The 26,550-nt window shown below is 42.2% G+C and overlaps 3 protein-coding genes across 7 annotated transcripts; 1 reads left to right on the top strand and 2 right to left on the bottom strand.

Annotated features, from left to right (window-relative positions):
* The first annotated feature begins 492 nt into the window (after positions 1–492).
* LOC127781803 (protein phosphatase 1 regulatory inhibitor subunit PPP1R8 homolog) lies at positions 493–7,633 on the top strand. Of its 4 annotated transcripts, none has more exons than XM_052308852.1 (5): positions 493–871; positions 1,026–1,642; positions 2,063–2,985; positions 7,145–7,356; positions 7,467–7,633. In XM_052308852.1, exons 2-3 carry the CDS (start codon positions 1,176–1,178, stop codon positions 2,859–2,861), a joined length of 1,266 nt encoding a protein of 421 aa, XP_052164812.1. In that variant the 5' UTR covers positions 493–871; positions 1,026–1,175; the 3' UTR covers positions 2,862–2,985; positions 7,145–7,356; positions 7,467–7,633. The 4 variants fall into 4 exon arrangements, with proteins under 4 accessions (XP_052164812.1, XP_052164813.1, XP_052164811.1 ...); XM_052308853.1 differs by having other exon boundaries at positions 7,422–7,633; XM_052308851.1 differs by having other exon boundaries at positions 1,087–1,642; positions 7,145–7,633.
* A 108-nt stretch (positions 7,634–7,741) lies between these two features.
* On the bottom strand, positions 7,742–8,630 carry LOC127781804 (uncharacterized). Its single transcript, XM_052308854.1, has one exon. The coding sequence runs from the start codon at positions 8,622–8,624 to the stop codon at positions 7,890–7,892; it is 735 nt and encodes a 244-aa protein (XP_052164814.1). The 5' UTR covers positions 8,625–8,630; the 3' UTR covers positions 7,742–7,889.
* Positions 8,631–20,290: 11,660 nt separating this feature from the next.
* Positions 20,291–26,535, bottom strand: LOC127781748 (cyclase-like protein 3). 2 transcript variants are annotated; one of them, XM_052308761.1, is made up of 7 exons: positions 26,037–26,535; positions 25,028–25,072; positions 24,831–24,903; positions 24,141–24,238; positions 21,944–22,014; positions 20,948–21,138; positions 20,291–20,848 (listed from the first exon to the last, which is right to left on the bottom strand). In XM_052308761.1, exons 1-6 carry the CDS (start codon positions 26,440–26,442, stop codon positions 21,013–21,015), a joined length of 819 nt encoding a protein of 272 aa, XP_052164721.1. In that variant the 5' UTR covers positions 26,443–26,535; the 3' UTR covers positions 20,291–20,848; positions 20,948–21,012. The 2 variants fall into 2 exon arrangements, with proteins under 2 accessions (XP_052164721.1, XP_052164720.1); XM_052308760.1 differs by having other exon boundaries at positions 20,296–20,854; positions 26,037–26,533.
* Between the last annotated feature and the right edge of the window lie 15 nt (positions 26,536–26,550).

The raw sequence follows: 26,550 nt of genomic DNA, 5'->3' as shown, positions 1-26,550 counted from the left end.
GCTCATTGGTTGTCGGGAGGATCAGAGGAAGATGGACATTGACAAGTAGCGAGATGGCCATGCTGCTATGGGTGGGCGACGTGTGCTTCGGTGGTGGACTCGCTCGTCGTGGGCGAGCACCTAGAGGACCATCCTGCTACCACCCGCTGTCGCCCGGTATCCCGCCGGCAACAGGAAATATGGGGAGAAAGACATGGCAAGAGAAGGAGAAGAAAGAGAAAGATGACTAACAAGTAGGCCTCACGTGATATGTGAGCGAAAACCGCTCTCAAAACCACCGAGTGAATCAAATTACTCCGGTATTGTGGTTGAGAAATAGGAATCAGATTAGACCTAGTTGGACGGAGGGTGGCAGGGAGGCATGGCAACGTGGGTCGGCTCAAGTTCAGGTGACAGCCCATGTCCAAAGAAGCCGACCAAGCCCAGCCCAGCCCAGAAAGAAACACGGCGCTCAAATCCTCCAGCCCTATCCCCGGATCCTTCCCCGCACGCACGCCGCCAGTCGCATCGCATCGACCCCATCGCCCGCTCCCCTCCGCGCCGGCGGCGCCGCCCGCTCCCCGTGTTCCCTCGCGTGCTCCCCTCACACCCGCGCCGCCATCCCTCCCTCCCTCCCTCCCATCGCCGCCGCTCCTCCGTCGCCCGCCGTGGGGAGAAAAGTCGGGGATCCGAGGCGGGGAGTGTTACCACCACCGCTACATCCGGACCAGCGCCCGAGCAGCCGCAGTCCGCAGACGCCACCAGGCAAACCCCAATCCCCATCATCCCCAACCCCTCCGCCGCCGCAACCGAAGCACCCCGGCGGCCTCGATCTCCTCGGAAGCTTCCAACCGAGCCTAGATGAATCCGGGCTAGCACTTCTCGGCTCTCGGTAAGCCCTAAGCTGTTAACGATTTCGCTTTTTCCTGATTTGCGCCCTGAGCCCGTGACCGACCGATCGATCGATCGAATCCTTTTTGTCTGTAGTGTACTCCATTCGCTATCCAAATCCAGTGCTGAGTTTGTTGCTGTTACTGATTTTTTAGGCCGGAGATTCTTGCGCTGGCAATCTAGCGAAATTTCACTAGGGTTCATTGGACGCTGCAGGTGCGCAGGGGCCAGGGCCATCAGTTGCTTGATTTGTTGTGTTATTAAGAGACCAGAAGTGGTGGTGATACCAGCGTGGCTTTCGGGATATGTACCGTGGCGGGCTTGACCGCTTCAAGAAGGCTCAGGCCTTGGAGCCATTCTCCGTTCAATCCGGTTCGGCGGCCAAGAATGTACCTGTAGCGGCGAGAACAGCTAAAGGACCGCCGGCTCCATTGACACTGCCACAGAATTCACATGTTGGAACCAGCCAGAGTCACCCGAGTCCGCAAGGTGCCAGTTTGAGGGTGGCCGGGCAAGAGACCGGGGCGCCGGGGCATGCTGGGACCCAGGTCGGTGGTGGGCAATCAGCGTGGCAGCCACCTGACTGGGCGATAGAGCCGCGCCCTGGGGTTTACTATCTTGAGGTGTTGAAGGATGGGGATGTCATTGATCGGATCAATCTGGAGAAGAAGAGGCATATATTTGGGAGGCAGGTACCTGCATGTGATTTCGTGTTGGACCATCAGTCTGTATCGCGGCAGCATGCTGCTGTTGTTCCACACAGAAATGGAAGGTTAGACTAAAAATAATGCTAATGTTAACACAGTTGTGATTCCACTTGTTGATTTTGTCTTTGATGGTAGTTTTTTTAGCCGCTGTTTGTTACTGAATGCTACGCATGCTAGCAGTGGAATTGAGCTTAATAATTCATAAGCAACAACCTATATGAAACAATGTGGTTCAACAACACCATTCATATTATCAATAAAAAAATCAATCCCTCGGATGCACCTAAATTTCAAGTTTAGTTTCAGAACAGTTGCCTATGTCATGTTGCAATGTGTTTTCTTTTTGAAGAACCTTAAGGCATGCCTTGCTCAGAATTTGTCGGCCAGAAAAACCACTGGGCCTCAAATGGAAAACATTTCTACTTTTATTGACACTGCTGCTTTGGTGCATCACTGACATTTTTTCCATCCTTTTTGTATTTCAGCATATATGTTATTGATTTAGGATCAGTTCATGGCACATTTGTTGCAAATGAGAGACTAACTAAAGACAACCCTGTTGAACTTGAAGTTGGTCAGTCACTTCGCTTTGCTGCATCAACCAGAACCTATATCCTACGAAAGAATAGCGCTGCCTTTTTCCCAACTCATAGTCTTCCATCAGATGTCAGTCTGCCATCTCCACCAGACCCCAATGATGAAGATGCTGTGGTCGCATACAACACAATACTTAACCGCTATGGTATTAGTAAATCAGACTTATCCAGATCAAAGGATTCTTCGGGAGATGCCTCTGGTGCAAATGATGATAACGAGCCAGCTGGAAGGCCCTTGAAGAGAAGTAAAAAACTAAGAGTATCATTTAGAGATCAAGTTGGAGGAGAACTTATTCAAGTGGTTGGGATTTCAGATGGCGCAGATGTTGAAACTGAACCAGGTCCAGTAGGGGTGAAGGAAGGCAGTCTTGTTGGGAAATATGAATCCCTTGTACAGGTTACTGTCATTCCAAAAGGAAAGGAGCAACCTTCACCAAAGGAAAGTGCATCCCCCAGTGGGGTAACAGATAAGCTACAACAGGTTCTTACCAAAGTTAAAAGCACAGCAAAAGGTGGAATTTATGATGATCTTTATGGGGATACTGTTCCACAACTATTGGGCCCATCTTGGGCATACAGGTCGGATGACCAGGCAGAAAAAGTCAAAGCTGCTGATGAAAAGAAGTCTAGTGGGAATATGGATACAAATTCAGCTGATGATAATGATGACTTGTTTGGTGACTTGTGACTGTTGGCGTTTTCAATTAGTACAGAGAAATGGATCTCCTGAAAATGCTTAAGAGCAGAAGTATTTTGTTCTGTCGGGGGTATTTTGCTTTGTTCTGCATGATTGTATCCTGCTGCAAATTAAGGTAATCTCTTTTGCCTAATGTTTAGGGCATGCATTTTTATGACGGTGTTCACAGTGATTGGTGAGTTTAATTGCTTTCTTCACCATGTCCTCTTGTGGTGATTTTTTCCCTTACCCAGTCTAGCTTTCCAAAATTTATGAATTATATTTCATATTTTAATTGTTTGCTTTTTCAAATGTTCTGAACTTTCCTGTGGTAAAATTCTAACTGTACATCATCTGTGATGTTTTGTGATTCAATCGCTTGGTAATGGAAGTAAAAAAAAAAAAAAACTATGTGAGCTTAGCGGCCTGAAATGTTGAATTAAGGTTTTGTTGTTCTGTCCAATCAGATTTGGAAAATTATTTTATATGTGAGTATTCATGTGGCATGGTATGGTATTGTAACTTGGGTCTATCATTCACTTGTATAACCACCAATAGCATCCACTATGTCTAGCTAGTGGTTTTATAGATAGCAATTACGTGTATTCTGGGCTTCCTTTAGCTATTTCTATCATAGTACATATATAATCTGTTAATATGCCCTTGTAAACATGGAGGTATTGCCATCCTTTTCATTAATTGAAGAATGAATATAGAAGTATGTACTATGTAGTCCACTCCCCTTAATTCCTTAAAGACACATGGTCACTCACTTCAATTCATCACCAATATACCATATCCATTTTTTGTTGAATGGGCTTTATTGATGTAAGTTAGTAGGTTGCAGGCTAGTTAATATGCAGATAAATCATTCATAGTATTGTAACATCCAGTCCTTGTGCACTATTACTATTCAAACTGCAGTTTATTGCTAGGTGCAGTCATAGTAGACGTTATTTGCAAGCAGCTCCAGGTAATGATATGAAAAATGACTTCAACTGTTATGTGACATGAAGCCCATCAGGGCTCATCATGTAGCACATGGCTTTTGAAACACTTTAGTTAGTTGATACTTAGTGGATCAATTGTTTTGTTATAAGATAAGTAGTTTTTATTAGAGCGCAACATATTTTTGGATGGTTTAATTTGACGTATCTCTAGATCTAATCTGTTAGGAGTTCTTTATAAATAGATAAATAAGGAGGTGTTATATTGTCCAAGCAAGCATGTATAATGAATTAGTCTTTTTGTTTTCTCTCCTAAAAGTTCATCGCCAACTCTATGTTTTCATCTCTCCTAAGATCCATCCCCTTTTAAGTTATCATCCAGACTTCTGCACAATATTTATCCTATTGTGAACTAAGGTTCATTATACCTGTTCTAAGAAGCATCCCTGGGGTCTGTTGTTGGGAGGGGGAGCCTAACGTAAATTACCGATAAAATGTTAAGAAACGATTAAGTTCATTATGGGTTGCAGAAGTGAAGATTTTCATTGTCATGAAATCATGTAGGTGAGGAAAGATTCCCTTTGTCTGGTGGTGGGGTGGGAGCGTAACCTAGAGTTTAGTTGAATGTTAAAAATGGTTGTCGATGACCGTGATTGTCTGCATTAAAATTCAAGAGCTTAACTGAATTGTTCAATCATGTTTATCAGTCCATGCAAATTATGTAGCTAGCTAAGCTAGGAGTGCATTATCTGATTTTATGTTTACTTGGACATGGTAAATTTGAAACTACTATAAACATGATCATTTCAATTATTGATACGAACAAACATTTCAATAATTGATTTGAATGATGTGTCATGACAGATGAATGGCTGATAAAATCGTTCTGGTTTTGAGACACTTGTAACGCAAAAAACCAGGTATTACAATTTGTTTCAAGGAACCCTAGGTTTTGGGCCAAAATGTTTCAAGAAACCCCATGTTTATGTCAAATACTCATATTGTTAGTATGTGTTCACATTAGTAGGCTCAAAATACATATCACTCACATGCAATTTATCTTCCTCCTTACTCTTGCATTGCACGATTGAAAAAGCACAACAACCTGACTAGTAATGACACATTAACCAGTTATACATGTAAACAATCATATTACCAATAACTGATGCTCGTTAAAATGATGCTAACATGTATATATACTCAGGAATATCTCTTTTTTTTTTGCAATTATTATGCATAACTATATTAGGAAAACCAATGATACAAGCTTAAACATAAGGTGTCCTGAAACATTTCGCCCCAAAATCTAGGGTTCTTTGAAACAAATCGTAGTACCTGGGGTTGTGTTATGGGTGCCCCAAAACCTGGGGTTTTGTGAAATTTACTCGAAGGAATATGCTCCCTTGGGTAAGAACAGATGCTATGTATAAACACTAGTTTGATTTTTAAACTGTTTTGATACGTGCTTTGCCTTACGATGTTATGTACCAGAATGAGTGTATGCAACTATGCAGGTACAAAGAATGAACAAGGCATTTCAAGTACCATAAAACCCATCTCACAATCACGTGTTCCAAAGAAGGCCCTAATTATTATTATTGTTGAACCAAATTTAACCCCATGGTTATTTCACAAGAAGGGTTAGCCTAGGTGGAGATGCTGTGGCTATTCTTAATTTTCTTTTTCCAGATGATGAGTGAGCGAGCAAATATTAAAGTTTTACCCCTCAATCAACTGTCACTAGCATCCACCAATTGACACCGTTGTTATCTCATGTAACATTGTGATCTTGTTCTATCATGCAAGAGAACAAGATCATTGATCTTTCACATTCACCCTCCTGATATTCAGTGGCTGCATAGTGTTTTCCTTGTCTCCGCTCACGAAGACAATACCCCCTTAGAACAATATACTATCATTAGTTCTGTAGATGGTTTTGCAACCATGCAATAAATAAAGCCATAAAATTTATGTAAGCCAACACCTCATTCAAAACAATGCACAAGCTAATTCTCCCTAGCAGCTAGGCAGAGTTGAGTAGCAGCACTCACTAATCACGACTGCATGGTAGATGGTGGGTGTGTTTGACAGCTGCATGTTCAGCTCGGCTCATTAAATGTAGAATTACTTCGAGGTGTGTGGACAAACTCACCAAGACTACATTGATGATATTACTTTACTTCTGTTCGCAAAGTTAAATTTAGTGCTCATAAAAAAAAGAAATTAGGTCAATATTTCTAATGGATCTGAGAGATTGTTGAACTAGAGCCACCTGTGGCTCAGCTAAAATGGAGATGAAGTTATTGTTATACAGCTTAGGAAGTAGAAGAGAACTGCAGGTTGCAGGGTAAGCAAGAAGGGTCAGAGATATTATCAGATTCAGCAAAGTTAGAAAGACCCTGCTGTGTGCCTCCTTGTCTCAAACCTCAGGAACTGGTGAAACCACCAGAAAATAGCTCTGCTAGTATTGTAAGAAGGCACCATTCCTCCACTACCACGCACTGTTGTGCCGATAACTACTGCTAGTCAACTCTGCCCAGCTGCTAGGGAGAATTAGCTTGTGTATTGTTTTGAATGAGGTGCTGGCTTACATAAATTTTATGGCTTTTATTGCATGGTTGCAAAACCATCTACAGAACTAATGATAGTATATTGTTCTAAGGGGGTACTGTCTCAATTCTTGAAAGTCTAGGCCTTAAATGTCCCTTTTTGTGTACCGTGTGATAGGTTAAGAAGTTATATTTGGGGAATTGAGTTCTATTCCAAATGAAATGCTATGCTGAAATCTTTGATATGCATTGATAATCTGAACATAGTATAATAAAGAGAGGTTGTTTGTAACATGTACAAACTACCATTACTCTGCTCACGTCCTGCATCATGGTACCATGTTACTCTGTTCTGGATTGTTGCTATGAGCCAACAAGAGATGCCACCTAGGAATATAATAAAGCAATACGGAGCTTCAAAATGCAATTCGTTTTTTTCATCTTAACACTTGTACAGTATGTCTGCTAATTTTTCTTGGTGACCTTTGTAATTGTCAAGTTGAACTGTGTTCTTGTGCTTTTGGATTAAGATGTCTCCTTCCTGTATCAATTTTGGGGTGGAATCCAGTGATAAACAATTTTTTAACTGTAACTTATGCATCTTTGTCAACGTTCACTTCCCATCAACGTGGAGCAGTTGATGTGAATTTTATTTTATTAAACTGCACCTAGAAAATTATTTGCAATTTTGTACTTCTCATTATTTAATTATGCCCCAATACCCTCGCTAGCACTATCCCCGGAGACTTGACCATTCATTTGGATACATCTCTAAAGATATTTTCTGAATCCTCTGCAGGTATCAAGCGCCGGAGGGTGACTCAAAGAACAGAAGCGAAAATTGTCACGTCAGATGAACTATGTAATACTTTATACATCTTTGTCAGAACACGCTGTGTGATGGATTTCCATGTTTGTTGGTAAATTGATATCCAATCAAATTGGGATTTGCCGCATTGGATTCTCAACGGTTACCATGAGGATAAGTTTAAACGTTAACTATATGGCCAGGTAAAATTTAGGCAGGTCCAAATTTGTTATCATCTATTCATCAGGTGAATAGCTTCTCCGTGCAGTTATGGACATGAAACACTGTGGTACTAAAAGATTTGCAACATCAGGATGTTGATCAGCATATGGAAAGCATATACGGGATGGCCAGCACCCAGCAGTAACATTTTGCAAGGGAAAAGTCAGCTCTTCAACTCTGAGTATTCACTGGGCTTACTGATTTGTGCTGCTTTTCCCCCCATCTCGTCCGGGGGCATTTATATTATTTATCACTCCACAGATATGGCGTTTAACAATTTGCCACTCATCCCTATGTCATCTAGACTTTTATAAATCTAGACTAATATAAAAAGCACGAGTTGTTTAGTGCAATTAACACCGCGATTGCAATTAGTGCAGGATTAATCCTGCGGTTGCAATTAGCACCGGATTAACACTGCGTCTCGCTCCGGAAAAAGAAACTGCACGCCAAATCTATCTAGACTAATATAAAAAGCATGAGTTGTTTAGTGTAATTAACACCGCGATTGCAATTAGCGCTGGATTAATCCTGTGGTTGCAATTAGCACCGGATTAATACTGCGTCTCGCTCCGGAAAAAGAAACTGCACGCCAAAAAGAACGAAAAAAAGAACGCACGCCAAAGAGGATTATCTCCGCCTCCCGCCTCACCCGCCGCCCGCGTGACTTCCCACCTCGCCTCACCCGACCATGCCGGCCCTCGCCGCCGCCGCTGACCATGAGCCTCACCCGCCGCCCGCGTGACTTCCCACCTTGCCTCACCAGACCATGCCGGGCCTCGCCGCCGCCGACCATGAGTGAACTCCACGAGCAGCGCCAGCGACCGACCCACGCTGCCCGGATCGGAGGCGAAGGACAACAGCCCGGGGCCGCCTTCATCGATGCCGTGCGCGCCCAGTCGATCCACGGGAGCGCGGCCGCGGCCGCGGAGGCGGCGGGGGAGCGGTAGGCGATGACGTGGACGCGGCTCCTCGTGCTACCGGCGTCGATGACGACGCCATACCCGTGGGGACGACGACGCGGCGAGCGGGACAGGAGGAGGAGGAGGAGGAGCGCGAGGGCGGACGCGGCGGCGAGGAGGCGGCGGCCGCGGCCACGGAGGGAGCCTATCATGGAGGAAATGGTCTGAGGAGGAGGAGGAGCTAGGGTTGTCGCAGCCTCTTCAATGGTGATCTCCTGCAAGAGGCGAACGGGAGCAAGTATCAGCAGCAGAAGCTGGGTGATGTGCCCTCGTCGCAGCCGCATCATCTGAATGTGAGTGACTCCACAAGAACGAGAACCCTGAATTGAATCTGACATTTACCATTGTTCTTGCATCATTCATCCAGTGGTAACGTTTTACATGTCCACCTATACATTTGTCGATAAATTTTCCCCTAAAAATTTAACAGATATAATTATAGTACAATCCTAGTGTAATTACACTGTAACTTGCACGTAACTACAGCGTAACTTGTATATAAGTTTCATGTAATTTTGAATCTTTAGATCTATTACAAGATTTGTTTTGGTGAGGAAGAAAAATAAAATCACAGCACACATATATGTGTAAGAATTTGTTCCCACAACCTCTATTTTACCGAAATAACATATCACATAGAGATTTTTGAAAGTTCATACAAGTTACACTATAGTTACAGTGTAATTACATGTAAGTTACAGTATAATTACACTACGATTGTACTGTAATTACATCTGTCAAATTTTTGGGAGAAAATTTGTCGACAAATATATAGCAAAATCGGTCTTGGATTGTTGGATGACATTGATTTCAACACTGGAAAATTGTTGTTTTTTTGCTTCTGGACAGCAGCAAGTTACCCCAGCATTGACAGCCTGCAGATCGACCACAAGCCGGCGACTGCGGCGGGGCGCCAGTTCGGCTCGGCCTCCTCTCCTCCTCCTCCTCCGCCGCCGCCTCCGTGCCATCCCCAACGTCATCCCCTCAGAGCACGGCCGCGCCGCCGACCACGCGGGCTTCCTCGACACCGTCGACCCTCTCCTGAATCTCTCTCTTTTTTTTACTGAATCACCCACATACGAATCAATTTAGAGATTTACCCCCATTGTTGCATCTATTAACTGATGAGTTAGGAGATTTACTGAATCTGATTTCTGCCTGTTCAGTAGATAAGGTATTGATGAAGCAGCTTAGATGCTAAAGGGTTGAGGCACACCCATATATTGCAGTAGTATATTTTTATAATGGAAATGTGTTAAGGGGTAAGTCAACATGTACCATACCTTTAGATAATTTTGTATCATTTGCTTGTACAATGCAAATCATGAAAGTTTTGCTGTAATTTTTGTCATTGGTTTTTCATGAATTTAGGGTGAGTTCAGCAAGTTATAAGGTTGATCAGAATTACTGCCACTTATGGCATTAAACTTTAAGTTTGAATGGCAAGGGGTGTGGGCTGGCAGCATGATTTGAATAATTCCTCCTAAGGCCACAAAACAATTGGTCTTCCCAGTTTGGTTGGTTGGTGGTCCGAGGATGAAAATCAATTAGAATTTTGTGTATGGAGTTTTTTCTTTGAATTTTGAGTATTTACCATTTTTCATTGTTGATGAGTGAATGTTAGTATCAAGTATTAGTGATAGCGAGATTAACAAACCGCGCTACCAGCTCAACATTGTTCCTCAATCACTGTCTGTGTTGTCACTGCCTTATCGACTTGGCAATGGGAAACAATATATCAAAAGTATTTTGTGTTGTAGATATTTTCTTAATCATTATAGATTATGAATTACCAGGACTTACATATATATTCTAGACCTAGGTCATATTTACACAATACACGTAGATAAACAGATTCTTATACTTATAATATGCTCAATTCAATTTATGTTGATCACAACGTGTCTTGCACGTGCACATTCACTAGTAGACATATAGGGTGTCACATTGTTAAATGCAACATCTAAGAGTGGCAAATACTTAAATATCTCTCAACTCTTAAACCGTCCATATGCAAGCAATCATTCATCGTATAGCAAAACAGATAAAGCTAATTGTGGTTTAAAATGTAGTCGAAAGATGAACAATCTTTGACATTGTGTGTGATGAGTTAACCACTGATTTTTCTTACTATAAACATTGTTCACAGTAAAAGAGAAGTAATAACAATATTTTTCTAAGGGATATGTCACCTCGATGGTTTGACCATTGACCTCTCAACTATTTGTGTTTGTTAAAGAATCACCTATCAACTACAAATCGGGTATTGAATCCCTTAACTATCAAAACCACTTCCCCTCATTATTGAAAAAAGTAGTAATGTTGAAAGATTATTTAAGGGAGAAAACTTCTTGTTTTATGTGCCTGGTAGAAATTGGTTTTTTATGGGACAAAATTTAAACTCTAGAAGTTGGGTTTTTTTTGGGACGGAGGGAGTAGGTTGCTAGTGGATGATGAGGTGGGATATTTGCATGTTGAGCTTTAGGATTAGTGGGTTATAACTTTATAGTAAGACTAGAAAAAATACCCGTGCGTTCAACGTGTGAAGTCTATTTTAATCTTATTGTTGTTATGTGGTTTAATTAAGATGATATTCACTGTGGAAGTTTGCTTGGATATATATATTTTTAGAAAATCATGAGCTGCAATTAGGAATCCGATCGTCTTAGGTTAGCATGCGAGTTTTTTTAAACAGATTTCTTGCAGTTAGGAGTCCGATCGTCTTAAGTTAGCATGTGAGTTTTTTTAAACAGATTTCTTATATGGTTCTTTATTACCAAAAGTAAACGATCTTAAAAACCGACTCAAATACGGTTATGCATTTTCAAAAACAAACGAACTTAAAAATCGACTTATACATGAATGACGTACCAAAATACCGGCAAAAGCATCTTCATTTTTTTTATAATAGTAGACATAGATTACTTAATATGTGGTTTTAGAGAATGAGGGGGGCATGTTGAATATGATTGTATCGCTGCTGTTCGTGGCGGGTTATCAGCGTCTTTTTAGGACTTTGCCTTTATCAGTTGCCTGTGGGGTGGTATGAGGCACCACTACCGAACTTCTTTTTGTGTATGTGATGTTGTATCGTGACCCATATTATGTTGTAGGAGTAAATAATGTACCAATTATACAAATTATATTTATATGAATGTGATGTTCAGTTTGTAAATGCATGTACTTAACAAGCCCTAGAAACGACCGTTTGCTTGAGGAAATGATTTCAAAATATATAATTGAATGCTACAAAATTATTTGTGAAAACTTAGTCTTAATTTCTATTCTACAGCTAAAATGGGAGGGGAGGCGGCGGGGATAGGAGATGGAATCACAGGATGAATAGCGAGATAACACTTTGGATCTGGGCTGTTGGATTTCACTATCAATGTTCAGAAGTCAGTGTGTTGGCTGAAAATTTCGAATGCATCACTTAATCATGGTTTAAAATACCGTATTAGATATTCTGAAAGATGTAGTTTGAAAGCAGGTAAAAGAAGTTAGGGACAATTGCTCGTTTGACCCTGTTCTAAAGTCTAACTACCAATTTAACCCTACTTATTCAAGTTTGCTTATTTTACACCGCTTTTCAAAATCGAAGTTGCCTTTTGACCCTATTTACACGGCATCGTTAGGATTTCATTTAAAAAAAGAAAAACAAATATTTACAAGCCAAACTAACCATAATGCCCTTAATTTAATTACACAACACCTATCCCCACCCCAATTTCTTTCTCATCCACTCTTGAGGGACTCATTCATCACAGGAGGTGGATGATGGCCAAGACAAAGCGAGCGACGGCACGCCGCGCCGTGAGAGTGGAGGGAGCAGAGGTAGAGGCAGCCCACGGAAGTGGAAGTGGGGGCAGAGCACGGCGAGATCGGCGGTGGCGGAGGACACGCGGCGAGCGGTGAGATCGGCAACGGTGGTGCACAGCGGGAGCAGGGTCAGCGGCGGTGCTCGGAGGCAGTGGCTGTGGCGATGCGCGGCGAGACCGGCGGTGGCGGATAACTGCGCAGCGAGGCAGGATGGCGGTGCATGGAAATTGAGCCATCAAGGGGCACGACATCGGTGATGGCGCAACGGTGGCGATGGCGACGACAGTGCGGTAGGTGGGCTCCCGCATCAAAGCTCAAAGTCCACCTCTGGCTTGCTCCATCCAGATCTAGCCGGGTCCTCATGATGCGTAAGCGAGGTGGCAAGGTCGGTAGGGCAGCCGTGGGGTGGCTAGGCGGTGAAAATGGGTTTTGTCGGCCGAGCATCTCCTTCCTGGAGCTCTGTATGTGTTTTTCTGCACTCTATGTAATTTTGGATGGACAAAAATGAGAGAACATGATGTCCAAATTTTGCAAAAAATAAATCCCTTTAATTTTGTCAAATTGAAGCCAAGAGTCTGTTCAGATTGTAGCCAAAATAAACCTTACCAAATTTTGGCAAGATGACAATATTGCTAAAATTTTGGCAGACAAATTTGACAAAAAAAACTAAACGTAGACATTTTTTGATAACTTTGCCAAAAAAATGGTATGATTGAAAATGGCATCAAAGTAAACAGGCCCCAAATCTATCATATTTATCTCAAATATTTCAATCTATGCTCAATTGTTAAAAAAAAACTTTTATACAACATGGTCAAATGAGCAAGGGCAAAACAGACAATTTGTCGCTTAGTTAACGCCATTATATTACCTTGGAATAAGGTTAGCCTTGAATTCCGATTTTGAAAAGCAGGATTAAATAAGCAAACTTGAAAAAGTAAGATCATATTATTAGTTAAATTTCATAATAGGATCAAATGAGCAATTACCCCAAGAAGTTAATTTGGGTCTATCATTTAGAACGTTTGACTGAAAATAATTTTCAGTACACGAGTTTACACAAAAGTACATAACAAATAACAAATAATAAAGTAAGCCAAAAGCTAGACCTTAATGATATTTTTAAAATATCACTAGGAATTTTATAATCCAGAATTCCAGACTACTTACTCGTCCCGAAAAGAGTTTGTAAATCTTATAAACACTCTCTTAGGATAGAGCTAGTAGAATGTATGGATGTTTATACTAGAATTTTGTTTTTTTTTAAAAAAATAGACCATTTTGATATACGGGTTCATTACTATTCCATCCTAAAAATGTGGCTATCCATAGCTATTTCTTTATGTACTTCTCATGTCAACCAATCACAATGAATAAGTTTTGAGGTTGGACGCGGTATTAAGAAAGTAGGTGAAATTAAACATGAAAATGTAATGATTTGTTGAGAAGAGAAAGTAGGGAGAGAAATGTGGAATGTTTTGATTGGTTAATGAGAGAGTGTTGGTGGAGAAGTTGTTATATTTTGTGACAAATTTTGAATATCAGAAGTTATTATATTTTAGGATAAATTTTGAATGTTAGAAGTTATTATATTCTAGGATGGTTATTATTTAGTATTTAGTTTGTTTACATATCTCCTCGTTTTAACCCTCATAACCCTCCCTATTTAATTACACTTACTTACTTCATCTCCATGAAAAGTTCCAAAAATATGCAGTATATTTTGGGACCAGAATTTGCACCGCCAAATGCTCCTACTTACTTTTGGTTTGTGCTGAGTAAAACCTTTTCAAGTTTATAGAAAAAATATAGCTACAAAATGAACGATAAAAATAAAACTAATCACTGATTTAATGCAAATTAATTTGGTATCGTATATGTTATATATTTCTCTATAGATTTAATTAAACTTGAAAGAGATTTAACTTATGATAAAACTAAAGTGAATTATAATATGAAACGATGGGTATAAAAGAATTTACACTTACCTTGCTTTTTTTCGGAATTTCTGTAAAGGGACGGTAGTGTCACCCTTTGTAAGCATAGGGATTGGGATGCGGCAAGCATGCATTGTGGCCGTGGAGTACTCCCTTCATTGCATAATATAATGCTAACACGGATTTTAGATTTATCTTGAAAAATATTTGACCGACAATTAGGATGTGTTCGATACATGGGGTTGGGAACCCATCTCCTCCGCACGAAAAACACAGAGCGGTCCATTAGCGCGTGATCAATTAAGTATTAGCTTTTTTTTTTTCAAAAATGGATCAATGAAAGAAGAATTGCTTGATTAAGAATTCTTTATCCAATATATATACATACATACAATAATTAAAACATCAAATACATAAATACATAGTATGACGTTTACATATGTTAAAAGTACATACTCTAATGACTAGCAAGCAATACAACCTTACAATATAAGGGAGTTCGTACTTATCTACTTATTACAACCAATATTGTTTGGCAAACTTATAGGATATCAATATACTGTTTCAAGCACACTGAGATAAGAGTAGCTTCATCTCTAAGTGGGACGCACCGAGATTATTGCAAATCACCAAGTAGGTCCATTGAGCAGTATTCGATGAACATATCGTCCATCGCAGAGAGTGGAGCGACATCTTCTGGGAGAACATTGAGGTTGCTCTCTGGTTCAATAGGAGCCTGGTGAGAACTTGCAACCTCAGGGCGCTCTTCATCTGTAAGATTGAAGTGGGCTCCAAATCTTGGGTTCTCAGAAGACTTTTTGTCCTTGAGGGATTTTTGGTACAAGAGAACAAGATGTTTCGGGATGCAGCAGTCTTTAGCGACATGAGTGTCAGATCCACACCTGTTGCAATGCTTGTTGCCATTGCTACGAGGTTGTGGTGCCTTACCCTTCCCTTTTCCTTTCTTTCGACCCTTGAATTTGCGCCTGTTGTTGTTGCGTTTGCGCTTTCCAGTCAGATTCTTAGGATTATTCGAAGAATTTCCCTTGAATCCTTTCTTATTCTCAGCATTATTCTGTACATTGAAGTGCACCTTAGGCAGTGGAGCAGAGCCCGATGGGCGCTGTTGGGCATTCTTTAAAGAAAGCTCATAGTGTCTTTCTGCCTGAGTCAATGTATGTATAAGCAGAGAATGTTTCTGGAAATTTTTAGCACGATACTGTTGAGCAGTATCCTGTCCTCCGGAAGCATAGTTTATAGAGTTTTCTCTATCTTCTCTGCCTCCATTGGCTCTTGTTCGCAAAACTTCAACCTGGAACAAATGTTATGAACAGCATGGTTGTATTCTGCCACAGTTTTAAAGTCCTGTAGGCGTAAATGAACCCACTCATAATTAGCCTCAGGCCAAATGAGTTCCTTTTGCTGATCATAACGCTCTTTTAGAGCTTTCCAAGGGTTGAGAGGGCTCGTCTCTAACATGTTTCATGTTTGAGATCCTTGTGAATGTAGAGTCTTAAAAGAAAAAGGGTTGTATTGAGCTTCCTGGGCTCAATTTGCGGGTCCCCGTCATTGGGTTCCTCAATTGTATTTAAAATCCCCCGAGAGGCAAAATTGATTTTGATATCGGAAGCCCAGATGGGATAGTTAGTCCCATCGAGGGTGATTTCGTCGAACTCTTTTGTTGCCATGTCCCTACAATCATGGTTAACATTATCAATTTACAGAGGTAAATTAATAAAAACATGATATTAAGGTTGTAATCTCAATGCGAAATGTAAAACTTCATATTTTATAATGTTTCGAAAAAATGCAAGTAATAGACCTGGCAATTTTGAGTTAGAATTCGAAATTAGGTGGCACAATGTGGATAATCTCCAAGTAATTAAACAGTGGAGTAGATCTCTTAATAGTGGGCAAGTTATACTTGCTGCCTAAAACACGGTCTCCAGGCAAATATATTCTGGTGAATATACCGCAGCCAATGTTTAGGACTCCACTACCTTGTGCTCAACCAAATTTCAAATAATCTCATTTTTCAAAACATATTCTCGGAAAATAACACATGTGGGTAATCATCGTGAGATGTAGACCTCTGTGAGATGTGCGAGTTGTTCGCTGCATAGGTTATGACCAGTGCAGCCAATTTGTAGGACTCCATCGGGTAATCATCTCAAAATGTAGACCACTTGATGATGGGCGAGACACTCGCTGCCTAAGTTATGGTCGATATGACCAAAGTATAGGACTCCATCGACATGTGATTAATTTCCAAGTCAAAATGTGAAGTGGAACATGCATTAAATCCTCCATTAATTATGTTGTACATAATTAAGAGAATTTGCTAAATCAAAGTACAAAATTTATAGAATTTTATAAATTAATAAAGCGAGAAAGTAGAGCGTGTCTTGAAATAATATGCAAAAGGCATGTTATTAAGACAATAAATAAATTTAGTGAAATAGGGTATTTAAATAAACACCTATTTAATAAACACATAACATTAGTGGTCTATATGACCATTACATAATTGTTTGTACAACTGATGAACTGCTTCGACTAAATTACATAAAACATAGGGACTAAAATGTAATTGCTGCTGAAAATAAAATTAAAAACTAAAATTAAATGGTAAATTGGGTGGTGGGCCGAAATCTAAAGGATTCGGCCCACCACCGAGCGGCATTGGGCCGGCGGGCAACGGGGGAAGTGGAGGGCGTTGGGCCGGCCTATCCGGCCCGGCCGCAAAAGGCAGGAGGGGGGCGCCGTTCATCCGCCGCCGACGTCGCCGTGGGGAACGCCGCCAACGCAGCCGAGGTGCGCCGCCGACGCCACCGCCACCGAGTCCACCGCCGTCTCCATCCATTTCCTCCGCCGCCTCACCGTCGTCGCCATCCGCCATCCACCGCCGTCGCCATCCACCATCCACTACCGCCCCGACCGCCCCTCCGTCCGTTGGCGGTTTGCCAGCCGGATTAGGCTGACGGCTCCCAATCCTCGTCGGAGTCGGAGGCCGGCCGAGCCCTGACGCCATTCCCCAGCACCCCGTTAGGGAGTGTACGGCTAGAAGAGCCATGGGGGACGGCGATGAAGATGTGGCGGAGGCCGGGACGGCGAGCGGCGGCTTCACCGGCGTGACGACGAGACGAGGACGGATTGAAGAAGGGCGGCTCCCCCTTGCGCGCAGCCAGGGTACCGGTCCGGCCAGACCCCGGTGGCGCGGGAGTGGGGGAACGGCGTTGGCGTCGGCTTGGTGTCGGTGGAGGTGGTGAAGGAGCGATTGATGGTGGCGGCTGCGACTCCATCACCGGGGGGAAGAGCACATGGCTCGCCGGGTAGTGTCACCACTGCCGTCCATCTGTGGTGGGTGCAGTACTGCACCCCCTGCACGAGGATCCGGCGAGGTGCTTCGGCAACCGGAGGCGGAGGAGGAGGCGCAACAGGGACGGGCGGGGGAACCACAACCGGAGTTGCAGTCACACGGCGGCGAGGGTAGTGGCGGCGGCCACCAACCCTAGCCCTGCCTCCGCGTGATCCCCGGCGTGTGCTCCTCATAGGTCGACGAAGAAAATGGCAGAGCCGGCATGCGCGCTGATGGCGAGGGAGGCCGAGAACGACATCCATGATCCAATGAAAGATAGGTATCGTACCTTCTCTGATGATTCTTCTGTTTACTTTTCTGTTAGATCAAAAGCGATGTTTCTCCCTTCTTTCACTTCGTGATCTCCTTCGCCTTCGCTCTCTAATAACGTGTTGAACGTGGATAGAATTGATTGAGCGAGAGATTGAGAGATTGAGCGAGAGAGAATTTAACACAAGAATGTAGGGAATGAATGAGCGGAATTCTTTATTGATCAGTGCGGTACAATTTATAGATGGGGAAGGGGTGGCATCGCGTCTGTTGCCAAGGAGCGCCTAGAGAAGAGGCGCGGTTGCCTTCAATTGCGATCCATTAGATCACCATGTTGTTTCATAACAGGTACGAGGGATTGGATTGGGTTGAGGAGAGAAGGGAATAGAGGGGAAAACCTGTGGCGCCATGGTCGATCTCCCTCTCATCCATCATCACCCTCGAACCGCATCGCCACCCGCTTATCAAGGAGATGGGGGAGGCAGCTGATGCTCGTTGGAAGATGAGACCATCACCACTGCCACTGCTTCCCCGCAGATCCGGCCGTGCCTGGCTTCAAGGTGGCTGGTTCCGGTGGCCCCCGGCTTCTAGGCGGCCAGATCCGGCGGCCTACACACTGGAGAGAAACGGCACGCGACGGCGGTGGTGGCGCGGGGGCGGGAGTGGGCTCATAGCGGCGTCGCTAGCAGGGAGAGATGGGGAGCGAAGGCGAAGGACGGACGGAGAGCGAGAGGGCGGATGGATAGGAAGGATCGGCTTCGATGCCTGTTCTTTTTTGTTCGTTGTTTTTTTATTCGGCTTGATCGACAATGGAGCTGGAACAAAACAGCCGGATGGATAGGATCGGCTCCAATTAATTCGTTGTTTTTTTTAAAAAAATACGTTAATTAATTAATCAATGGTAGGTAAGAAAAAATTAATTGGATCAATGCCACTACAAATACAACTTATTAGAAAAATATTATTACTATTCACGAAATCGGGTGGATGTCACTGCAATTTTTCTAAAATTAGAACAATGTGGCACTCCGTCATGATTTCTGTTATCTCCATCACATCGCCGTCTCCGTCTCCGTGATAGTTCGACAACGCGCCTCCAATCAGCTTACCGCGTTAATCGCTCGTCCGACGGCGAGAACACTCAGCTTTTCCTAGCAGCTTAGAAGGCGTTCGTCTGCATGCGATGTCACAATGACAGTCGTGGCACAAGGCACCGGAGATGCGGAGCTTGCAAGGGGTACATCCACGACCTGCCACCACAGTTCAATGACAACATGCTACCTAACTGCCATGAGTGGTACCTGTACTAGTGATTCAACATGTGCGTGTACCTTAGCAACGGCGACCTCGGCGAGTCGGTGGACAACGCGAACACCGACGAGGGCTAGTACACCACGAAAGCACGAACCACTTCAGCCTCAACGACATCTTCCACGGTAGGATCAAGCAATATGAGTTCCTCACCCAACTTGTCGTTCACCTGTTCTACGCTGGTTTCGATGACGTGCAGTACACACATCCAACTTCTGCAACTTGGTCGGCTGGTCCAATGTTGGAAGGGTGAGAAGAAGTGCCTCGTCCCAAGCATCCGCATGCACGTGTTCATCAGCTTCCACCGTAGGGACTCAAGTCAACGCTGGTAGCAGCATTCCTCGACGTGCGAAGCTCGCGGAGTCCGCCTTAGCCCCAAGGCCCCCGATCCACTCAAGTCAGCGGCGACTGATGGTGGGGAACAAGGAGAGGGATGCGCGAGGGATGGAAACAGAGGAGGTCATACGGCGGCAGAAGTCGGGGAGTAGCGCGAGGGAGGCGCGAGGGACGAGGAAGGAGTTGGCCGTCAGCGAGGGAGGAGATTGGAGCCAACAATGATGGATGCAATAATTGAGGGGATGGGGACGGGGATGAAGACGACGATGTGACGGAGTGGTATGGTTCTATTTTTAGAAGATTGTAGTGGCATCCATCCGATTTATTTGCAATGGTATTTTTTCAATACACTATATTTGTAATGGTGTGGATCCAATTAACCCTTGAAAAACCGTGAAAAATGTATACTAAATACATCAGTGCCGATTTATTTAAATAACGGCACTGATGATCTCATACCAGTGCCAATTTTTTTCTCCAATATTTATTTGAGACACCAAATTCTCCGTGCTTCTCGATATATTGCATGTAACTCATAATTAAGGCCTGAAATTTTATTTAAGGCTTTGTTTTGTATTACGAGTAAACTCCGCTTGCATGTGAAACTATCGGGTCTTTTTAGAACGACCACCCCTTTCTTCTATGCCAACATCTCATTCTGCTAAGTATTGACAACAATATCTATATTCTTTACTTATTCTTTGTTTTGTCCCGTTGCAATGCACGGGCATCTTTGCTAGTCAAGTATATATATTAGAGTGAGTCATTAACAAATCACCTAAATTCTTAACAAATTTCAAGGGAACATTTATTAAATCTCATCCTATTCTATTGAATCAAACATTCTATTGAATCTCATCCAACTCGAAAATGCATATGCATACGAAATTATATATTAGGTATGAAGTTTATAATTGCCAATTGATGCAACCACTTGACACGGAACTGAGGGGGAAAAACATCACCATGCCTGCTGAGAAGCACTAATAATTCCACAATGATATGACTAAGGGCCACTTTGAATTGTATGAATAAAAAAACAAAGGAATAGGAAAAACACAATATTCTTGCAGGAATACAATTGTAAAATAGAGGATTGCAAAACACAGGAATAACCGTTTGATTGGACCACAGAATAAACACGGGAATCAGATGAGAGAGATAGACTTGGAGGTTAGACCTCTTGCTAACTTTCCTTCAAAATATACATAGAATTACATATTCCATAGGAATTTTAAAGAATTGGATATGATTCAATTCTTTATTTCAAAGGCCTTCATAGAATTGAAATCCTCCAAAATTCCTACATTTTTCATACAAATCAAAGGGGCCCTAAACTTCAATTGAGTTTGTTCAAAAGAGAAGTCGCAGAATGTGCCCATTGTGCAGTTCATCGATAGTTGTGTGTTTTACGACTATGCTGTACAGCTTCCAAGTCCAAGAGCTTAGCACCGACATGACACAATTTTATTTGGCAGACCTGCATCTGGGCATAAGCAACGGATAAATTCAGAAATAAGCATTGAGGCTGAACGGTTGATATAGTATGAAACACGTTGTTATGAAATGGATTTCTCACCATGCAGTGATCCAGTGCAACTGAAGTTGCATTGATACTAGCAAACGCACTGATCCTAGTCCCCTTCACTTTATAAGGATGCATCTGATTGGTGAACCTTCAGCACCCCGCAGCCGAAGTGGCAGGCAGTGCAAGGAGTATATCCCAGGCATGATATTTTCCAGTTTGAGGCCCTCGACAAGAATGATATCCTGAAAAACAAAATAGAATATATTACGTCGATCATACCCGTAGGGTAACATTCACATTCCATACGGCAGAATATGAGCTGCAACACTCATAAGCACATCAGCTTCTTGGAAAAACATGGTACTCCTAATTAAGTTGATACCAGATTGTGGGTATTCCTGCTACCAAACTTTTTTTCTTGTCATTCCATATATCTAGAGGTGCTCACTTGTGTTATATGCACACTGGAGTCTGGTGATTTATCCGCATCTTGCAAGTGTATGGACAAGTTTGACTCTGCCATATGGCACATATCAGTTTGTGTAATATATCGTGCTGTGCCAACAGTGCCTCACTTTTTCTTTTGGGCAGAGTGCCACACATAAATTAGTCTTCGTAGAAAAAAAATGGCACAACAAATTTCAGGAGTGACTACTGGTATCCTTGGATACTTTGATATATCATACCGAATTGTCAATCAACTTTTTCAACTTTACATTGTTCAGTTTAGAAATTAATGTCATCAGGAAGCCTAACAGGATATTAGCACATTGAATTCAACATAGCCAAGCTAGGAAGAATAAGAAAATTTTAGGTGAGGACAATATATATCAACACTCAACTATTTCTTAACTACATCGCATTCCTATCAGATTTCTATTGGAAGCTGGATGTTGTAAGTGACCGAGTATAGGAAATACAGGATAGGCAAGATAAAGTTCAGAACATCAGAACAAACGTAAGATGAATAACAAAGATAAAAGAGCCATAAATATTCTGAAAGTGAATGTGAACATAACAAAATTACTCCAGGAAACATGTCCATACCCTGTTTTTGAGAAGAACTAAATGTGACGGGATCAAGTCATCAAAAGCTGCAACAGACAAATAGTCTATTCCTGAAAATGACAACAGAAATGAGAAATTACAGAACAATAACTGTAGTGTAGGGCACCACACCACCACGATAAAAATATTACCTCTAGAGCACTATCGTCCAAGGTTAAATAAACAAGAATACAGAAGTTTGCCCTGATAGTACATATAAAGTGAATGAAAGAACTAAAAAACAAAAAAAAGGAGCATTATCTACTAAAAAGTGTCAAAACAGACCATGACATTTCCTACTTGACTTTAATTACCATGCTTTCAATCTTATTCATTTGCATCACTACTTGATTAAATAGGACCTTAAGTGGAGGGTCACAAGTCAAGAAAAATCTTTTGTTCCTAAGTAATTTTTTTCTCTGGTTTTTCAGCATTGATTCATAGAAAAATGTGTATTAGTTAGCATGTCATGTATGCTCCAGACACTATTATTTGAAAAAAAATCATTCAATATTAAAAAAAAGATAAAGCTGACCCAGGGTACTCAGAAACTTATTAGTTTTGGCCCATGTTTTTTATATACAAGTACATAATAATTCTGGATTTTCACAGGATCTAATGCTATGTCGCATGGAGTATACACAGCATGCAGTACCCCATCCCCCAGGCAACCATACTAGATCAGTATACCATTTCCATAGGTGTTATATGTTTCAAGACCTATCTCGTGACACAAACTTAAACCTGCAAACGTGCTATTCAATATTAATATCATCCTTGAACAGAAGGTCAGCTGATGTCTGCTTCTGCCTGAGACACACAATATCCTGAAAGATGAGTTCAAGTATACTAGTATGAAATAACACACAAAAACTCTTTGAAGTCCCTTAAGGTCATGATTTCTGAAGATCATCACATTAGAAGTGCAAATTTGCACAATTACATTGCTCAAACAGGAAGACATGTAAAATGGGGATGCACACTTGTGAAACATGAGAAGAGGCTTCCAGCTAAATGCTTATTCATCGGACCAAACTAGACATTGAGATGATTATCAAGGGAGGGTAAGTCCGTAAGTACAAGAAACAATAATATGTTTTTGGAAGGAAGACACTGTAATTTTAATCTAATATGATAAATGGTACCCAAAAAAAAAACAGGAATAGACTAGTGATTTTCACAAAGTAGACCTTTCGGAAAACATTTTTTTACAAATGGACCCCTAGAAAAAACTTTTTACAGAAATAGAACCCTTCCAAATGGTGCTATGACATTTGGTGCCGTCTGTTCATAACACGATGCTGCAGGATTGAACAACATGTAGGCTGGCATGTAAAATGGCCAGTGGAGCCACTAAGGGTGTGTTTGGTTCACGGTCATGCATGGATAGGATATAGCCATCCATATTTTGTTGGATATGGTGATCCAATTTTTTGTTTGGTTTGTATGGATATGGCGATCCAATTTCTTGTTTGGTTGGAGGGATATAGCATGGATGGGAAAAACCAAAAGTTAGTGGGACCCATTTGTCATATATATTTTTTTATCAAAATATAATCATCCGAGATCTTGTTTTAAAGATTTAATTATAACAAATATAATGGTGTAATCAAATCATAAATTAGATAAACGGTTTACGAGAAAAAATCATTTGGAGCTTGCTTAACACGAAATCAAACCAACCACAGCAAATCGGAACAGGACACATCACCCAGTCCAAAACTGGATGGCTTCATCCAGCCAAATCGGCCGTATGCACTCATCCAGCATATTGAGGGAATATTCCCTATTCCGGGCCGCCCCATCCATCATGCCCTCCAACCAAACACCACAAAAACTCGGGCGGCCATCTCCCATCCAGTCTCATACACCCAACCAAACACACCATAAGGTTCCACGCAACATCCATACAGAAACCTACACGATGCCAAATCTTGCTATGTTGTGCTATGTACACACAGCGCCAAATGTCACTTCTCTCTGCTTAGGGTCCATTTTTAGCAAAAGTCTCATTGGAGATATATTTGTAAAAACAAAAAGTTGCAAAGCAAACCATGCCAAAACAATAATCATTTGCATGAGCAAGCTTAAGATAAGAGTCAATTGTACGGATAGTTGCATACGCTAAATAATATAAGAGTCGGTTACAAATATAGTGAAGGAACCTCAAAAGGATGCATTGCTACTTCAAACTCACCAACAAGTTTAATATCTGTGTTGTCTACCAACCATTGTGCGCCATCCTCCATAAAACCCACATAACTAGTGTCAAATTCTTTCTTCCACATTAGTTGCCTGCAAGATGACAGCTTTACTAAGTGCGGTATTTCAGGAAATTCCATAATAGATAGATTATAAGAATACGCAATAAAACTATCCGTAGACTACGGATGCACAAAATACACAATTAGGAAGAAATAGGGTAAACAGCAGCGCATCATTTCTAAATAGATAGAGAAACACATGAAAAGGGCATGCCGTTGCAGCAACTAAAAAAACTCCACGCACTTTGGGTTTTCATATAGAAACCAAAAGGTGGTGATTTTGGCTAGTGGCTCTAGTAGCATAATGAGCTCAATTAATCATGATGTTAAAATATCTGAGAAAACAAGAGTGAGTAAACTAAATGTAAATGCAAGGAGTATACAGTAGGACCCACTGCCAACAGATTTAACAATCAATGGGGTGGATCTCAGAAGGAAATATAGAGGGTCGGTAGACATAGATTAAGGAAGAGAGAAAGAATGCCTTTACCATGCTGAACAGATAAAGCAGAAGATTTTGAACTATATGTGTGCTCATATATATAATGGATTTTTTTTTGGCATAACAGTTAACTAGGCATGCTTACCACAAATGAGCATATAACTATGCTGGAGTCCATTACCTGTCAGTATTTAGTGTTCTAAATAGCACTCGTTGAATTCCTTTAGGAATATGTAATGATTCCATCATTTTAGCTGCATCGAATACAATAAATTCAATAGTTAGGTTTGACTAACACATGCTGAGATAAGTAAACAATAACTACAATTTTACTATGCTAACAGTATCTTGATGGATTAAACAACAAGAATTAGTTACCTGTAATATTATCATCTCTTGGAACATCAACTAACAATGCCAGACCTGTAACAGAAAATCAGTTGTTAATGTAATGCAATTCCATATATTCTCATGTAGATCTAATTGGTTGCCATGTAATGATTCCAATGTCAGTATAAGACATGATTATGCAGTTGTGGACATTGGATTTTCAGCTTGGGTATTCGAATTGCCGAATTAGAGGTTAAGACATCATATCCATACCATGACACGTCTTTCTCCAAAAGAATAGCACTGTAATTTGTACACTAAAATACAGTTTGGATGGTAGCACCAATTTTAATTGGGGAAACTTCTGATGGAAATCTGCTACCAACAGAATACCATGTGTTCATTTTATCCAGAATAGCTGGCACAAATTTCCTATTGCAAAAGAATCGCAACAACATGAGAACTCCACCACCGAACTAACTAGTCAAGATTGTCCATGGGAAGATTATGGTGATCTGAGATCAAACTGAGACACGAAACAAGAAATATGGGAATGCTTCGAGAACTGGAAGTAGGAAGAACTAGAAAGAGGGGTTTCATTAGGCTAATTTCATTGATGTCATGTAGGTTTTTAGCCCCAAACTCCCTTCACTCACTTACACAAGGAACACATGGACTGTTCCTCTCCTCCTGTTGAAATCTGCTTCATGGATGTCACAGAAAAGCTCGAATCTCATAGCTGTCATTCATCTAATCTACAAACTTTGCATCGCAGATCCGAAGGCTCAAAGCCACGCCATATATTCCAATAGTTTCTAGTAATAATACCTCAAATCCTTAACATTTTCAATTAACTCTCTCTCTCTCTCTCCCTCTCTCTCCCTCTCCCTCTCCCTCTCCCCCCCCCCCCTCTCTCTCTCTCTCTCTCTCTCTCTCTCAGAGATCGGCAATGAAAAATTCCCACATACTAGTATACAATCAAAAAAAAATCACAAAATAAGCAAAAGGAAGGAATCCAATCAATCCATGATGCGATTGAGTGCTTGAGCTAACCAACCATTGAGCACTTCGAGGTCGAGGGAGTCGACGTCGAAGCCGGCGTCGAAGTAGTGCTGGAAGACGTGGCCCGGGGCGTCTACGTGGGTGCCGGTGTGGGTGGGCAGGCGCATCTCGGAGTTGTTGGCGCGGGAACCGTTGCGCATGGAGGCGGGGAGCCACAGGAATTGGCCGACCCCGCCGTCCGACTCCCACGACGGCATGTCCTCCCGGTAGTAGTGGGTTATGTCCAGGATGCGCCCCCCGCCATGCGCCTCCCGCCGCTCCGGCACCGGCACCGCCGCCGCCGCCGCCGCGCAGGACGGCGGCTCGTTGGGGTAGGCCGGGTGGGCGGACGGCGTGGCGGCGGCGTGGAGCGGGAGGAGGAGGAGGAGGAGGAGGAAGAGCGGCGCCAGATGAGCCATCATCGGAGGATTGGATTTTGGAGCCCTACTGTAGCGGGTCTTCTTCGCAGGGCGACTAGCACGCGACCGAGAAAACAGGCGGGCGGCGGCGAGGCGAATGATGAGGTCAGC

The sequence above is a fragment of the Oryza glaberrima genome, chromosome 8, assembly GCF_000147395.1.
Source record: "Oryza glaberrima chromosome 8, OglaRS2, whole genome shotgun sequence".
In the NCBI taxonomy this organism is placed as follows: domain Eukaryota; kingdom Viridiplantae; phylum Streptophyta; class Magnoliopsida; order Poales; family Poaceae; genus Oryza; species Oryza glaberrima.
This window is presented reverse-complemented; position numbering and strand designations above follow the sequence as displayed.

Coding starts and splice junctions, on each gene's coding strand:
- LOC127781748 (XM_052308761.1), bottom strand. CDS start 26,442: ATGATGGCTCATCTGGCGCCGCTCTTCCTCCTCCTCCTCCTCCTCCTC. Junction 24,239..24,830: donor AGAACACTAAATACTGACAG/GTAATGGACTCC, acceptor GTCATCTTGCAG/GCAACTAATGTGGAAGAAAG. Junction 21,139..21,943: donor TAGTTCTTCTCAAAAACAGG/GTATGGACATGT, acceptor TTTGTTTTTCAG/GATATCATTCTTGTCGAGGG.
- LOC127781804 (XM_052308854.1), bottom strand. CDS start 8,624: ATGATGCGGCTGCGACGAGGGCACATCACCCAGCTTCTGCTGCTGATA.
- LOC127781803 (XM_052308851.1), top strand. CDS start 1,176: ATGTACCGTGGCGGGCTTGACCGCTTCAAGAAGGCTCAGGCCTTGGAG. Junction 1,643..2,062: donor GTTCCACACAGAAATGGAAG/GTTAGACTAAAA, acceptor TTTGTATTTCAG/CATATATGTTATTGATTTAG.